At 31.8% G+C, this 14,406-nt stretch overlaps 4 protein-coding genes and 1 non-coding gene across 5 annotated transcripts; 2 read left to right on the top strand and 3 right to left on the bottom strand.

The window, feature by feature from the left end:
- Positions 1–411: 411 nt before the first annotated feature.
- On the bottom strand, positions 412–4,049 carry Tsp_06552 (serine/threonine-protein kinase haspin). Its single transcript, XM_003378502.1, has 12 exons — positions 3,897–4,049; positions 3,232–3,844; positions 2,361–2,935; positions 2,034–2,149; positions 1,879–1,966; positions 1,740–1,825; positions 1,597–1,665; positions 1,262–1,427; positions 1,066–1,207; positions 846–935; positions 686–788; positions 412–607 (listed from the first exon to the last, which is right to left on the bottom strand). The coding sequence occupies exons 1-12, from the start codon at positions 4,047–4,049 to the stop codon at positions 412–414; spliced, it is 2,397 nt and encodes a 798-aa protein (XP_003378550.1).
- A 3,128-nt stretch (positions 4,050–7,177) lies between these two features.
- On the top strand, positions 7,178–9,543 carry Tsp_06553 (hypothetical protein). Its single transcript, XM_003378501.1, has 7 exons — positions 7,178–7,274; positions 7,786–7,814; positions 7,872–7,879; positions 8,179–8,286; positions 8,627–8,670; positions 8,953–9,473; positions 9,514–9,543. Exons 1-7 carry the CDS (start codon positions 7,178–7,180, stop codon positions 9,541–9,543), a joined length of 837 nt encoding a protein of 278 aa, XP_003378549.1.
- A 1,353-nt stretch (positions 9,544–10,896) lies between these two features.
- Positions 10,897–11,451, bottom strand: Tsp_06554 (conserved hypothetical protein). The gene has a single exon (XM_003378500.1). It carries the CDS (start codon positions 11,449–11,451, stop codon positions 10,897–10,899), a length of 555 nt encoding a protein of 184 aa, XP_003378548.1.
- Positions 11,452–11,723: 272 nt separating this feature from the next.
- On the bottom strand, positions 11,724–12,457 carry Tsp_06555 (hypothetical protein). The gene is given in 3 exon segments (XM_003378499.1): positions 11,724–11,778; positions 11,983–12,365; positions 12,380–12,457. 3 exon segments carry the CDS (start codon positions 12,455–12,457, stop codon positions 11,724–11,726), a joined length of 516 nt encoding a protein of 171 aa, XP_003378547.1.
- Positions 12,458–13,702: 1,245 nt separating this feature from the next.
- Tsp_06556 lies at positions 13,703–13,818 on the top strand. Its single transcript has one exon. It is a non-coding gene; the product is annotated as a 5S ribosomal RNA (ribosomal RNA).
- Positions 13,819–14,406: the final 588 nt, after the last annotated feature.

Here is a 14,406-nt window from a genome sequence, read left to right as displayed (position 1 = left end):
AGTAACGCATATTGATGGAAACGAACAAATTCAATTCACTGTTATTGCTTTAGGGTTCATAATTTATTACAAATGAAGAAAGAGTATATCAAAAAATAAGCAACTTTTGTAGTAATTCTATTGTACTAAATTTGGAACAATAACGATAGCAATTATTATTATGCTGCATTCGGAACATTCATTTGTTTTATATCTTCATTAATTTTTTCAATATGCTTATCTGAAAATATTCAAATTCATCCCAATTTTCCTAGTCCAACTAAATTGTCTTTTCCGTTGGATCAAAATCTATCATTAAAATAGACAAAATATCATTTTCTAATGCAATGAAGCTTTATTTTTTTGACATTCTGCGTTAATATATACAAGTAAATAACTAATAATAATAATTGTTATTATAAGTATTAAAAATCACAGCTGTTCAATTTTCCACTGAAGCAGTTCTGCACAGGATGAAAATTTTGAAATATCTTTTCTCAACGATCGCAACAATTGCTTCTGCGTTTTTCCCAAGTTCCGCTTTTTATATCTGGCTGACAGAAAAAAGTTCATCAAATAATCAAGCCAAAGAACATTTGTCTTTGGCCAAAATTGGTTCCAACGATGTCTGTAATTAGTGAAAGAGAAAGAGAATTATCAAAAATACAATTTCCAATAATGCAATGACAAAAATTGCCATTATTACTGAGTCAAGTCCCTCATCGCACGATATATATCGTACTGGTAATCGTCTACGCCGTTGAATAGTTCTTCATCTGTAGATAAATCCAAAAAAATCATATTTCCTCCTAAATTGAATAAATAAATCATATACAACAGCTAAATGGTGAGAAAATTTCAGATACCTTTCTTGATGCGAGACAATGTGAAATCAATGATGTGCACAATAATACCTGCTGATTGCAGTGATACTGGTTTATTATCAATCACATAATCTAAAATTGCATCAGTTTGATTAAAATAAAATTTGCTACATAGCAATTGCATTGAACAAATATAAAGGATTTTTCTTTTCTCTAATATACAAATAAATAAATAAATAAATAATCAGTGTTATGCATATACCTATAGTTTCATGAGCCCATGGCGAAATTAAAATGTTGCCAATGTGAAGATCTCTATGTTCAAATTCCAACTCTTTTTCTAATATGCCCAATGTCAGAATTATCTGATCAATAATAGATTGCGCCTGATTGATGTTCATTAGCTAAACATTTATATCAAATTATTAAATAAATTTTCAGAACATCAAAAATCATACGTTATAATTCTCCAAATCGACACCGCCTTGTTGAAAAACAAACAAAATGAACAGTTGATCATCTTCAAAAATGTCCGGTCGATCGTTCAGTGTTCCAGGGCTTATCGAATATCTGTTCCACGCCTCAAAAAGAATATCAGGATAACTTCCTTGCACAAGAAATAACCTGAAAATATGAATTTGCGATTATCAAATTTTTGAAGAAAAACGACAAAAATCAAATTTAATTGTTCAACAAAAAATGAAATTATAATAATACTTATATCGATGATAATTTACCAAATAAGTAAATAACTAAATTTAATTAATAAAATTTATAATAATAAATTACTTACTTTAATAATTTCAATAAATTTGGCGTCATTGAATTGTAATAATTCTTTTCACTCAGAGTGGACACTTCACTATAAAATAAGCAATGTAGATTATTGCATAAAACAGATTTTCAGGAAAATCAAAAAGTGATCAGTAATAATACGATGCAATTATTATTTCTGGTAGAATGCTTAGGAATGTCTTTTGTGGTTCACCATTGAAGATCGTATCCCCTTCTACTGGAACAACCTAAGATGAATTTAATGAAAATAATCAAAATACCACCTTACCATTCTGCATACCTTCCAAGCGGTTATCTGTCCATCAATAAGCATAGAGTAAACATCGGCGAATGTCCCTTCTCCAATTTTTTCAACAGGTTGTGCTATTCTTGAAAAAGAAAAAAAATGAAAAATATTTTTTTCAACATTTCACCAACGAAAAAGCAAGCACTGACTTCGACGGCAAAGCCTCGTCCCAGTGGATGATTCTGTCCTGTTGGCATATATCAAGAATAACATTCAGAACATTAGTAGAACCATCAAGAGAACCGTCCGAAAAGGAAAAGTCATTCTAAAAAAATACATCATTTTCACTGTTATATAATTTAAATTAAAAATGTTTCTTCACGTTCCCAAGTGGAAATTTTTTCAGAAATTAAACCAATAATTCGAATCAACTATAGGCTGAGCAATTTGTTTTAATATCAAAGTAATGATGATATTTAATTTCAAAAAATCAAAAAAAAAATATATAAATAACAATAACATTACATACAACTCACCGAAGTAGAAATTACTGATGCAGATCCTTCCCATAAATACGAGTGTTTGGCAAGTTTGCTAATTTTTAGCCAATGCTTTGGCATTTCATTTTGATTGGACACTTCTAGCAAACTGAGCAATTCATTAGAACATGGAGTTGAAGTTGAAACGTTGCCACAAGACGCGTTCCAGAGTTTTTCCTGCCCCTCCAACGCAGGAACCATACCCTTTCCCACTGCCGAAACAGAGCGACAAAATGGAGACTTCTTCTGGACTTCTTTGATTATGACGTTGCAGTGTTCGATGGATTTCGATGGCGTTTTATTACAGTGGATTTTTTTGGGAGAACTCAGAGGGGGCGGTGTCTTGGAAATGCGAAAAAAACTCTTCTTATGATTGTCCGCATGATGATGCGTATCATTTTTGTGAAAGGGTGAATGCTTGAACGATTCAGAAAAGCTCAGCGTTTGTCGGAATAAATTTTTCAACGACTTAAGCCTGTGATGACTGGACCGTGATGGAGAAATGCCCAACGATTCATTTGAATTATCTCTTCTTTTATTTTCCGTTAATCGACTCCTGCTCGCATGCAACGCTAAATAAATAATAAATACACCACAAAATGAACATTATTTATTTGTGAAAGCACAATTGCTTTTTATAAAAATTTAAATTAATTACTTGCTAGATCAATAAATTTTATGCCAAACAGATGCCTATTTTCATAGTTGCATTGAAAACCCTGCTATTGTAGGATCTTTCTTTCATAAGCGAGCTTATAAACAATTTCAGTTCAACAGATTTACTATTTCATGTAAAGTTTACAAGCTCAAAACAAATGAAAAACAACAAATATATGCACATAAATAGGAAAAAAAAGCACAAACTTACCCAACGATGCACCGGATCTGCTTGAAATGTGATTTGGGAAAAGATCGGCCGACAGTGCGCTGTTGTCCATCTCCATTTCTATTGTACGCCCGTAAGCAAGGCTTATGCGAGCTTTGTTGGGTAAAATTTGAATCGACGACGGACTGTTGGAGTAGTACAAATCCAACAGCCGCCTGTTGGAGACAACATCCGGCGTTCGGAAAAACTGAGATGCCGGATTCAGTAGTACTGTCGAGTCGATGTCGCGCATAAAGTCCTTCCCAATGGCGGGCTCATTTCGAAGCAGCTCCACAGTTTCTCGAATCGCGTCACAATCCTGCACTTGCTCTTCGGATTGATTGCTGATGTGTGAAATGTTGACGTTTGAAAGTGACATTCGTTCTCGATAAATTCCATGCAAATTTGGAGTGCTCTCCAACACCATGCCCAGTTGAGAATTTGGAACTTTTCCAAATGCAACTGGCGTTTCGCATTGCATACGTTCATCCCGGCTGCCGGCAATGTGCAATTCAAATCTTTTCTCCACGTCGCTCAATTCTTTCATCAAAATTTTCATTGACTCACTGAAAAACGAATCCAACGATCTGCTACGAGAAGCTTTTTCAAGCTTATTCTGCAATTGCATAAGTGAAAAAGATGCAAAACAACAAGAATAATAACTTCACTTGTTTCTTTTCAACTTTTTTGACAGTCTTTGGTAGACGTTGGTCTTTCTTTCTAGCTGGCTTCACGGCTTCAGAACTATCCGAAAACAACGAACCGAACATTTTGAATTCTGTTCCTTTGAAACGATCGGCAGTTGCTTTGCGTCTTGGCATTTTCTTTCTTATTATTATCAAAATATCACTTGAAGAGAAAAAGAAAAAAATTTAAAAAAAAACAAAAAAAACCAAAAACACCCGCAAGTTATTGCGCTTAATTCAGTTAAAATGCTGAAAAATGCAAACAAAATGCAATTTGCATTTTGCCAGTTTCACTTCAATTGACAAAAGAAAATTTCATCCATTGACAAAGACAATCAATATGCTTCCATCCTCAACATAATCAATTTTAAAATGAAATAAACTCCATGCTCGTCAATCTTTAAAGATTACGTTTAATTAAACAAATTTCATTAGCGACATTGTCCCTATCGACAAGATTATCAATTTTTACACAAAACAACTCAACAATACTAAAATTCAATACTAAGTATTTTCACCAAATCTGAATTCTTTTTCAACTCGTTCAATCCATTCCAACAGCACACCTTAGTAAATGAATTTCACTGTGCGCAATAATCAACGTAAAATGTCATCATTTTTCAATGAAACTGACGTCGAAAAAAATTTATGAACTAGATGATGAAATTAAACTTTTACTTTAAATAAAAAACACAATTTCACTTGCATAAATTCTTGCTCATGAAAAGAAACTCTCTTAGCAAACAGGAAAACCAAATCTAGCAAAGCAAAATAACAGTAAATTAACATGCAGTCTTTATTAAGCTTGACAACAAATTTCACGTAGACTGCAATTCATAATTCATTAACTGATGGAAATATTCTCATGATTAAATTAAAACAGCCTTAAAGTAATACATAAAAACAAAGTTCAACTATAATATTTAAATAAAAAATATAATACATAATTCAATAAAACATATTTCTTCATTGAATTACTTTATTATCATGAATCACGTTGAATAATACTGACCTGCTTATTAATTATTAAATGAAATATACAATTGAAGTTTTGTTCCATAATTATGAATCGAACTGCCTACTAATTCGCCTTTTATCCTGTCAGAGTGTCAATTCATAACGCATCGAAAATACCTATCAAATTAGGTAACACCTGAAAAAGTACTGTGAATAAGCGGCAGTTATCGTAATGGATATTCAGGTACAAGATTATATTTCTGTAAAATTTTGTATGTAAAACATAACACAAACAATATAATTAAAAAAGTTATTCCTTAAAACTATCATTCATTTTTTAACGTTTTCACTGCGCAACATAGAAGGGTTAAACTTAATTAATCTGTGGGCAGTTAATAGTTTGCTATTTTTTGCATTTTTCTGTTTTTAGAATTTTCATTTCAAATGCAAAAGTGTAACATTTTCCAAAAAAAACAAAAAACAACAAAATTAGGTCCAAATGACATTCTTTCATTTCACATTTTAATTTAATATTCATGAAAAATTACAAAAAAATTCAAAAAAAAATCATGTTGAACCTAGAATAAAGTTATTCATGTTAGATTGATGACCGTTTCTGAATGAGCCAAACGTTAGGTCTAATAATATAAACAACTGGTCATTGGCTAATATAAACTCTTGATGCTATTTTACTAAAGCATGTAAAATGTTCTAAAATCTAGAATAAAGCTATTTATTTTTCATTGATAGTGCATGTTACAAAATGAACCGTTTTAAATGAAAATTTTAATCACAAGCAGTTGTTCATCGGCAATTAAACATAGCATATTTTCCTATTGCTTGTCAGTCAACTAATTTTTGAAAAAACTTTGAATCACCTATCAGCTTGATTGACAGCTCTTTCTTTTCGAGTGTATTATACTTTAAGTCTCTTTATGATCAGTCAGCGAAAATGTGCTCTCTGACAGTTTTCTTTATGAAAACGCAAAATGATAAATAAAAAGTCTTCTTGTCTTTTTATAAATGAAAAGCCAATTTCAGGTTTAAGAAATTAAACGTCAATTTGATAAGTATTTCCTGAAATTTTAATTCATCTCTGTAATGCATGTGTTGCCCTGTCAAACATTTGATTTGCAACATCTATAAAGCTACGTTAGCTCAGTTTCTAAAGAAATAGAAACATATAAAAGTTTACACAGAGCAAAAAAGTGCAAGTTAAATATTTAAAGTCACAACATTGGACATTTTTTGATTTTGAATTACTTTGCATTTCTTTAGTTATGATTAATATTCTTGAGATATTTAATAGTTAATTGATATAGTAAAGGTATTCAACTATTTATGCAGACTGATTATGAAAATTAATATATAATGTTAAGACAAAGAAACGCTGGTTATGCTCAAAGGTAAATGTAAAATTTTGCAATGCATCCCTTGTATTTTAGATGACAGCGTCACGGAACGGAATTTGCTCAAAAGACTGCGTTTTGCTGAGTTATGGGATCAGTTTGAAACTTACGTCTATTTGAGGAAATACTTCAGTGATTTCCCCTTGTTGGTGTACTTGAATGGGCTGCCTGTCAGCAGTGACACTCGAAGTTGTTGAAGAAGCTGCGCGGCTTGAGCAAATGAAAGTTTTACTTATTAAGATGTAAAGAGAAAAAGTAATTTTGTGCACACATTCCTCTTGGCATTTTCTTTCTTATTATTAAATTTAATTAAAATTTTTTTAAATTATAATAAATCTATTATTAGGCTAATGTGTGTTTTATGATGAAGTTCTAGAGAATTGACGATTGTTTTTAATAAGATATGGCAGTAGAATATTGGCAAATTATATAAGTACAATAAAGAAAAACAGCAATGTTTAACACTGGATTATATTAATTTGCACTTATTACTGATATTCCAAGATTAAGAGAACATTTTGGGTTTCTTTACAAAAGAATAAATATAATCAAACAAATTTTACGGTAATTAATGCATTTTATGATTTCTAAATGCGTCTGTAACTTTCAATCCAATGACTCTGAAAATGTGAAAATGATTGCTAAGTTAGCAAGGCAAAGAATTTTACGGTGAAAATAGAAAAGTTACTTTTATTTTTTCAAAGCAGCTTTCAAGCATTGATTGATAGCTTTAACTGAGATTCAGAATTAAAAAATTTGTAAAAGCTGCCTATAAGCATTAAATATCAATTTTCCAATCAGTAAAACGGACACACAGATGGCGCTGTATTTTCATATCATAAGAATAATAACTGCGCAGGATTTGCATTTATTCATCAAAAAAGAAAAGAAGGGAAGATGTTCAACGATACTGAAAAAACAGTTTTTGAACAAGTATCGAACAACTTGCCTGTACAAACTATGCCCTTCATTACCACAATGAAACTGGCTATTGGTATTTTTTCTGTTTTATCCAACGGGATTGTGTTTTGCTTCTTGTTTGCAAAACGCCATTTCCATTCTGAAGCTTGCTTATTAATCGGTAAATAAATTTCTACCACGTATCTGCTAAGCAATTGTAAAATAAATTAATAATCAAGTAAACTATAAAAGCAACCCTTTTTTAGTGTAAGATTGTTTTAAAAAATGTTTTTGCCATTCAAGATATTTTTGTATAAATGAAAAGAGTGGACTTTTTTTCAAAATTATAATTGCTGGTAAAATAATGCAGATGATAGTGAAAGATTTCTTTTGATTGATATGAAGAAAAATATGAATAAGTTTTCCATACGCAATGGTTGTATTAACACTTCGACGTTGACTTATAAAATTTAATTTTTATCTAGGGTAATAGCATTGTTTCATAATTAATAAAGAAATTAATAGCTATTGCTAATTTCTTGTAAGCACTATATTGGTATTTCAAATAAATTGTGCTGCTCTATTAAAAAATATTTCAATGTTAGTCAAACTTATTGTTTCAAAACGGCAGATTGTTTTTTAATTTATTTTCTTGGATAATAGTTTATTCAATGTTAAAAATAAATTTCAGAATGAAAGGTGATCAAAACAACATTTACAAACTAAATCGCTATTTTAAAATAGTTTTCAGAATAGAGCACAAAAAATGAAATATGATTTTAATTTACTATAAAACATACACATATTAAGATTAAAATGTTTATTTACTTTATAATTCCGTGCAAATTTATTTTTAATAAATGAAGAATAAAATTTTCACATAAAAGTACGATTATTTAGTGATAACTTTTCATAAACTTCATGACTGCAATTTTTTAATAGTTATTTATCATCAGAAACATTAGTATTGGTGAAAATACACTTTTAAGCTAATACAGGGTGCTGAACAATATCGAAAATGCAACTAGTATATGCAGATGGAAGGGAAATCTAATAAAAATATGCAACACAAACTGCGCTGCATGGCCGAAGAAAATTAAATATCGGTATAGTGCACACAGAGACACTATATAAAGGTGCCAAAATGTGAAACAGGGTGTTGTAATTTACAAAGTATTTGTTCTTCAGAAACATTTCTTATTGATGGTTTGTCTTGATAGCTGATTCTCCTGAGATTATTATTATTAATTTTTCTGATATTTTATCAAGAAAAATGACAATAACAATAATTAATATCTCAGTGCAGAAATTAAGTTTCCTATATATTTTATTTATTTGAATTAATATGGTGATGAACAGCAGTGTGAAGGTTTTAATAAGTTGCAAGGTAGGAAATGAATTAAAATTAGCTGTATTGCAAAAGATGCTTTTTTAATTATTTTTAAGCTTAACTGAAGCTCAGAGCTATTACCTTCCGTTATTATCCAATAGTAATTTCAGCTTAACAGCATGAAGCATGTAATTACAAATATGTGAAGTTTATTACGTCAATGCAATGCCGTATGTTGCGTGGTTCTTCATTACAACCTGTAAAATTATAGTGCAATTTATCAGTAAGTTTATATAAACTAATACAAAATATATGCTGCATAAAAGCATAATATGCATGCATATACATGCATATTTTCATAAATAAAAGCAACTAATTTCTGAAATAACTCATGAGCTGATAATGTATATATATGCTGAAAAATTTGTGTACTTTTTTATAGGAGTGTTAGTTATTCAAATGTTGGATGGTCTGAATTTTCTGCTTAGTGGTTTACGCTACAATAACATGCGCAAATGGATATACATGCCAACTGTTAAAGCATGGGAATGTCTCCTAATTAATCCAGACATACCGTTGAGAATTTTTCGTTCCCTTTCTAGTTCAAGCACAATTTTTTTGGTTGTGCTTGATCGTTTCATAGCAATATTGAAACCTCGCTTGAATACCAAACTGGAAAATCATCATTTCATAAGATGGTGCATAGTCGCTTCTTACATAAGCTGTACTACTTTTACAATAGTTGTATGGCTGGATCTTACAATGTTCAAGTACAAAGAACAGGAAGTGATGCAGAGCTGTGTTTACAAAGAAGTGGTGCCAAAGTTCTATCAGCGCATCAGTCGTTATTTTAATCTATTGCTGGGTTGTCTTGATATGATTGGTATTTTAATAATTATTGCATCTATTCAGTTTCAAAAGAGAATTTCACCAGCGGCTGATCAAATAAATTTTCGTCTGGAGGTTTCAAAAACATATCGTTTACTTTTTTTTGTTTTCTTAGAAATTATTACAAGGCTTTTTCCAAGCCTAATTGGGCAGTTTTTTCAACGTGATGCAGGCAGTCACGTCATAAGAATGTCTTTTTATCTTACGAGCGAATTTATTGCATCTTTATACATGCTTGTTTATTGTTTTCTTAATTCTGAAATTAAGCATTTTATTCAAGATCTTTGCAGCAATTGTGCCTCATAAAACTATTAAATATTTCTGAAGAAGCATATGTATGTACACATATATATATATAACAATGCATGTCATAATCAGTAATTAAAAACAAGAAATGTACAGCAACTTTGAACCAACTTTTGATATTTTTCTGCATTTTCTGTGCAAATTAAATTTAAATCAACAAAATTGTTTCAAAACTGAAAGAGAAATAAATTAAAAAAATGTTTTATCCCTACTAAAATACATAATTAAAGTTGTAATGGAAACATTTTGTTTGCACCTAAGTATCAGATTGCGTTAAAAAATATTCCATTTTGTCAAGAGTTATGAAAAAGCAAAATATTGTCTGGACGTCTGCTGCTGTATATATATTTATGGCTGTTTGCTATTTGTATTTCGTTTGATGTTTGCCAATAAATATTTGTTTTGCTAAATATATGCAGCTATTTTTCTACTAATGAATACGGTCTACTTGATGGAATTTTTACACATACATACAACTGGAAGTTGTTAAAAGAAATAGCATTTAATTTTGTAGTAAATAAAATACACGCCATTCAGATGTTCGATTATGTAGATGATAAAAAAAACATGGTTTGGCTGATTCAGCACTTGTGAATACATCAAAATTATGCAAAAATACGTGTCAACTCAACAGTTGAACATTTTAAATTATAAATTGTTTTATTGATAAAACAGCAAAGTTACTTTGAAAGAAGAAAGTACGAGAGAAAATGATAACTCTTGTTGAATTTTTTAAACTAATATATTTAATGGAACTCATCAAAATAGCAATACATAAGCAAATGCTGAACTTTGATGTAGTGGTTGGTAAATACCGTGGTAAATAGAGTCAAGTCCAAAGCTTTAAAAATTTGTTTCATCATTTGGAATATAAAAAAATATATAACTGTTATATAATCAGTGCAACAAAAGGTGTGAACTGGACAGCTCAGATTAGGAAATGTAGCCAACGCAAGTATACAATACAAGAGAATTTAAACAAATCTTAAAAGATACAAATTTCAGCTAATTAGCGCACGGCTGCGTTCTTTAATTTAATCATGTATTAAAATGACGTACACATTATCGAGTTAACTCGATGTTGTTTTAAACTGCTAACACAAATCTTACAAAACTGAAGATTTAGAAAAGTCGTAGAAATATTCCATAAATTTTCTTTTCAATGTGAATATCTGATGTTAGAAACTGCACATCATTTTGCAAATGTAGCCGCAAAATTGTCAGAGGAAAGCATCTTAGGACCCTTCTTGGCTTTGTAATCGTCGAATGTTAGATATTGCATATCATTATTAGACTTATTATATCGATAAATAACGGCAACGTGACCTCGCCATTCAGGCTCGTCTAAAAGTAACTGCTTGTGTTCCAACAGCAATGAATTTGTATTTATCAATTTTCCAAAAACACAAGCTCGGATTACGAACTGTTTATCGTTGGAAAGGTTTATTCGACAAAGAATAGTTTTCGGATCGACTCGAATTTGTTTTTCTCGTTTTGTTAGCGGCTTCTCTTGAGCGGCTTGCTTATCTGCACGAAGTTCAATAGAGCAAATTTCCGCTTTGTATCGCAACAAAGGATGCGTTGGAGCTAAGCAGACGATGCAAATTCCATTCGGATGCTGCAAAATGCAAAAGTCTTCATCCTCCTTACCCATCACATCACAAACATAAGATTTCCTAATGCTACGAGTCACAGCATTGCAAAGTTGACCACGATAATTGTAAAATAATATATTGTCAATGGACATCTCTGAAATACAATAATGATACTTGCAATATAAAGGCATACTCTTTGTAATTCTTGAAAAAATGCACCAATATAAAATTTTAAACATTTGACAAAATATTTTATTAATATTCATTTCAAAATAAAAAACTTAATTATCTGAACAAATGACAAACAATACGATAGCTAAAAACCAAATTAATGCTAAAAGCAAAATTATTTGAAGAAACATTTAAAAATTTTAAAAATAATTTTAATAATGTGATTCAATGAAAGAGTAACGATAATATTACTTCAAACAATTAATCTCCTTGCTTTGATGCAATAAGAATCATTTTCATTAATGATACTGTAAATTAATAATAATAAAGTAAAAATGCAGCAATTTCAATTTTCAAGTAAGCTCTCGGATTAATTAAATTTTTAAAAAAACTTTTATGTAATGCAATTCTGCTTTTCATTTTATAATTTCAATTCTAATTTATCAATGGAATACTTTTAAAAAATGAATAATAAAAGTTTGTTGGAAACAAGAGGCGCCAACATCAGTAACCTGCATATCATTATCACGATGATGTGTCGTTGCCCGGAAAATTGGTATTTGGTCTTGCCGAAAAAAGGGATTAAGTTATTTGCATTGCTGTTGTTTTTGTCAGCAGCATCAGTGTCAGTGAAGAATAATCTGATGACTTTGGATAGCCGTACGAAAGCAACATGGCAGATGGTCAGTGCCACACCGGTTGGGGAGGAAAACCCTAAGAGGTATATGGTGTGGCTGGTAGAGCTCTCACCATGAAGGCAATGGTCCTGTGTGTGTATGGTTGCATCACCAAGATGCAGTTGGCGACAAGTTAAGACGCATCTTTGTAAAGCAGCAGTAGCCTGATGAGCCAATCGACCTTTGATGCGAATCAGTTTTTGGGCCAGTTGTGTCCGCTACTAGTATATACATGAAAAGAGAAGACCGCTGAAAAAGGGAAACGGAGAGATATTTGCAATGGACTACGGAAGATGGAGAACCTGTCCATATAAACTACATTTAAGCAGCACTGAGTCAATGTTAGCCGCATATTAACCGCAGCTATTTATGTTCTTTATATGTAATACTCGCGATACCCTGATCCGCCAGCTGTTTACATTACCTGTGGATGTGGCAGGACGCCTGATGAGGGGCGTCTGCTGGGTCAGAAGACCATAGCAGCTTCCAGGTAAGGCTGACTTCGCACAACAAAGGCCCAAGAAGACGCCTCCAGATCACCACCAACGTCACGTTCTGGCGAGGATAATCGGGTTGTGCTTCATTTGCTTTGATGCCTGTGTAACGGATTTTTTGTAGATGCTAGGGGGTACACCTCAGCTTCAGGATTGTCGCCCTGGTCATTGCAATCCATGTTGACCTGGCGGCCTCTTTCACACTTCGACGAAGACATTAGGGGTATTAAAGAGTAATACAACACTTAAAGTGTTTATTAGAGCGTGCTACCAACAATCACCGTGAAAAATCCGCGGTTGACCACCAACCTAACACGACCTAACAAACTCTTCAAGCCAACTCGCTATTGAGGTGACAGAACACGCTGCAGTTTGTTCGAGCGAATCTCGCCTCGTTTGATGGATCAACGTGACTCATTTGCAGACGAGCAAATTACCAACGAATAAGATGATCGTCAGCTGCGGAAGAAGAACGGCAGTCGTTCACAGGCATGATATAACGACAACAGTTGGTCCGAAAGGTGAGGTTTGCTCACTTATAGTGCACTGGTATCACAGTCTTGAGTCACAGCTTCCAGTGGGGATGTACTGACTGCGGTCCTCTGCTATCTCCTTCTAGGTAGCCTGAGGTCTCAGCAGCACATGCAACAGTGAGAGAAAAGACTAACATCATACGTTTTCTAACACACTGCTATAGAGATCTGCCAGAGTCAGACGGGACTGGATTAGACGAGATTAGAGAAATATTTCCCGTTTGATGGCATACAATGCTCATTTCCGCATTTCTAGAGCAGAGACAAGGTAAATTTGCTGAACAGTTATGAACAGTGGAATGATATTCTTTCCAGTGGCATGAAATTATTCATTGACATTTTAAAAAAGTATGTCCTGAAGTCCTTGAAATTATAAGACTGAAAAGCTTTCAGAAATTAATTAATTATTAATTATTATTAATTGGAAACTTAAAAATTGGAAAATTTAAAAGAGCAAATCAACTGAATTTAGGTTGTACTAGCTGGGCGTAACTTACATTAATTCTTTTTGCAAAGGATTAAACGTTGACGTTCATATTACATTGAAAGCACTGCATCCCACCTGATCTGCGAAGTTAAGCAGCGCTGAGTTATCGCCAGTACCAGAATCAAAGAGGGTGTGGGAGCATGCAGTGTCGTAAACAACTTTTCATTAACTGCTATGCAAAAAATATCCATTTCATTTCCATAATGCAGTGTCAACAGCAGGCGCTTACATTTTCAATCTAAATTACAATAAAATAAATATTTCCAAACACGTTGGTGTTGCATTTTCTGATGAAATATTTACTTTCATTTCTAATAAATAATATTTTAACTCTTAAAACTTTTAAAAATTAAAATTAACTAACTCTTAAAACTCTTAAAACAAAGCGCTATTTATATAATGAAATAAGTTAAGCCATCATTATAAGAATGTTATAATCGTCAAATGAAATAGTGCCGCTTATTCAGACAGAAAGTACGCACACAAGTACGGAATTCGAAGACAACAATCAACATACTAACTATACAATATGCAAATAACAAGAAGTTGATTTACATGCAGTCGACAACAAGTATTCACTACCTGATAAATCTGCTCATCAAAAAATTGTGCAAATAATTTAATATGGGAGATAGAAGAGATCTTTAAAATAAATTTTAGAGAATTAACTTTAAACTAAACTTCAAAACACATTTTAAAGTAATGAAATTTGTTTAAAGTGTTTATAGTATTATAAACTAATTAA

This window comes from Trichinella spiralis (genome assembly GCF_000181795.1).
Source record: "Trichinella spiralis strain ISS 195 chromosome Unknown Scfld4, whole genome shotgun sequence".
In the NCBI taxonomy this organism is placed as follows: Eukaryota; Metazoa; Nematoda; class Enoplea; order Trichinellida; family Trichinellidae; genus Trichinella; species Trichinella spiralis.
Note: the sequence above shows the minus strand (reverse complement) of the source record. Positions and strands in the feature narration are given on the sequence as shown.

Excerpts from the sequence above, each read along its gene's own strand:
- Tsp_06553 (XM_003378501.1), top strand. The coding sequence starts at position 7,178 with ATGTTCAACGATACTGAAAAAACAGTTTTTGAACAAGTATCGAACAAC. Across the intron at positions 8,287-8,626 it reads CCGAAGAAAATTAAATATCG|CTTAACTGAAGCTCAGAGCT; the intron begins GTATAGTGCACA and ends ATTATTTTTAAG. Across the intron at positions 8,671-8,952 it reads CCTTCCGTTATTATCCAATA|GAGTGTTAGTTATTCAAATG; the intron begins GTAATTTCAGCT and ends ACTTTTTTATAG.
- Tsp_06552 (XM_003378502.1), bottom strand. The coding sequence starts at position 4,049 with ATGCCAAGACGCAAAGCAACTGCCGATCGTTTCAAAGGAACAGAATTC. Across the intron at positions 2,150-2,360 it reads CATCAGTAATTTCTACTTCG|AATGACTTTTCCTTTTCGGA; the intron begins GTGAGTTGTATG and ends GTATTTTTTTAG. Across the intron at positions 1,428-1,596 it reads AATTTATTGAAATTATTAAA|GTTATTTCTTGTGCAAGGAA; the intron begins GTAAGTAATTTA and ends TCATATTTTCAG.
- Tsp_06555 (XM_003378499.1), bottom strand. The coding sequence starts at position 12,457 with ATGGACAGGTTCTCCATCTTCCGTAGTCCATTGCAAATATCTCTCCGT. Across the intron at positions 11,779-11,982 it reads ATCGTGATAATGATATGCAG|TATCATTAATGAAAATGATT; the intron begins GTTACTGATGTT and ends ATTAATTTACAG.
- Tsp_06554 (XM_003378500.1), bottom strand. The coding sequence starts at position 11,451 with ATGTCCATTGACAATATATTATTTTACAATTATCGTGGTCAACTTTGC.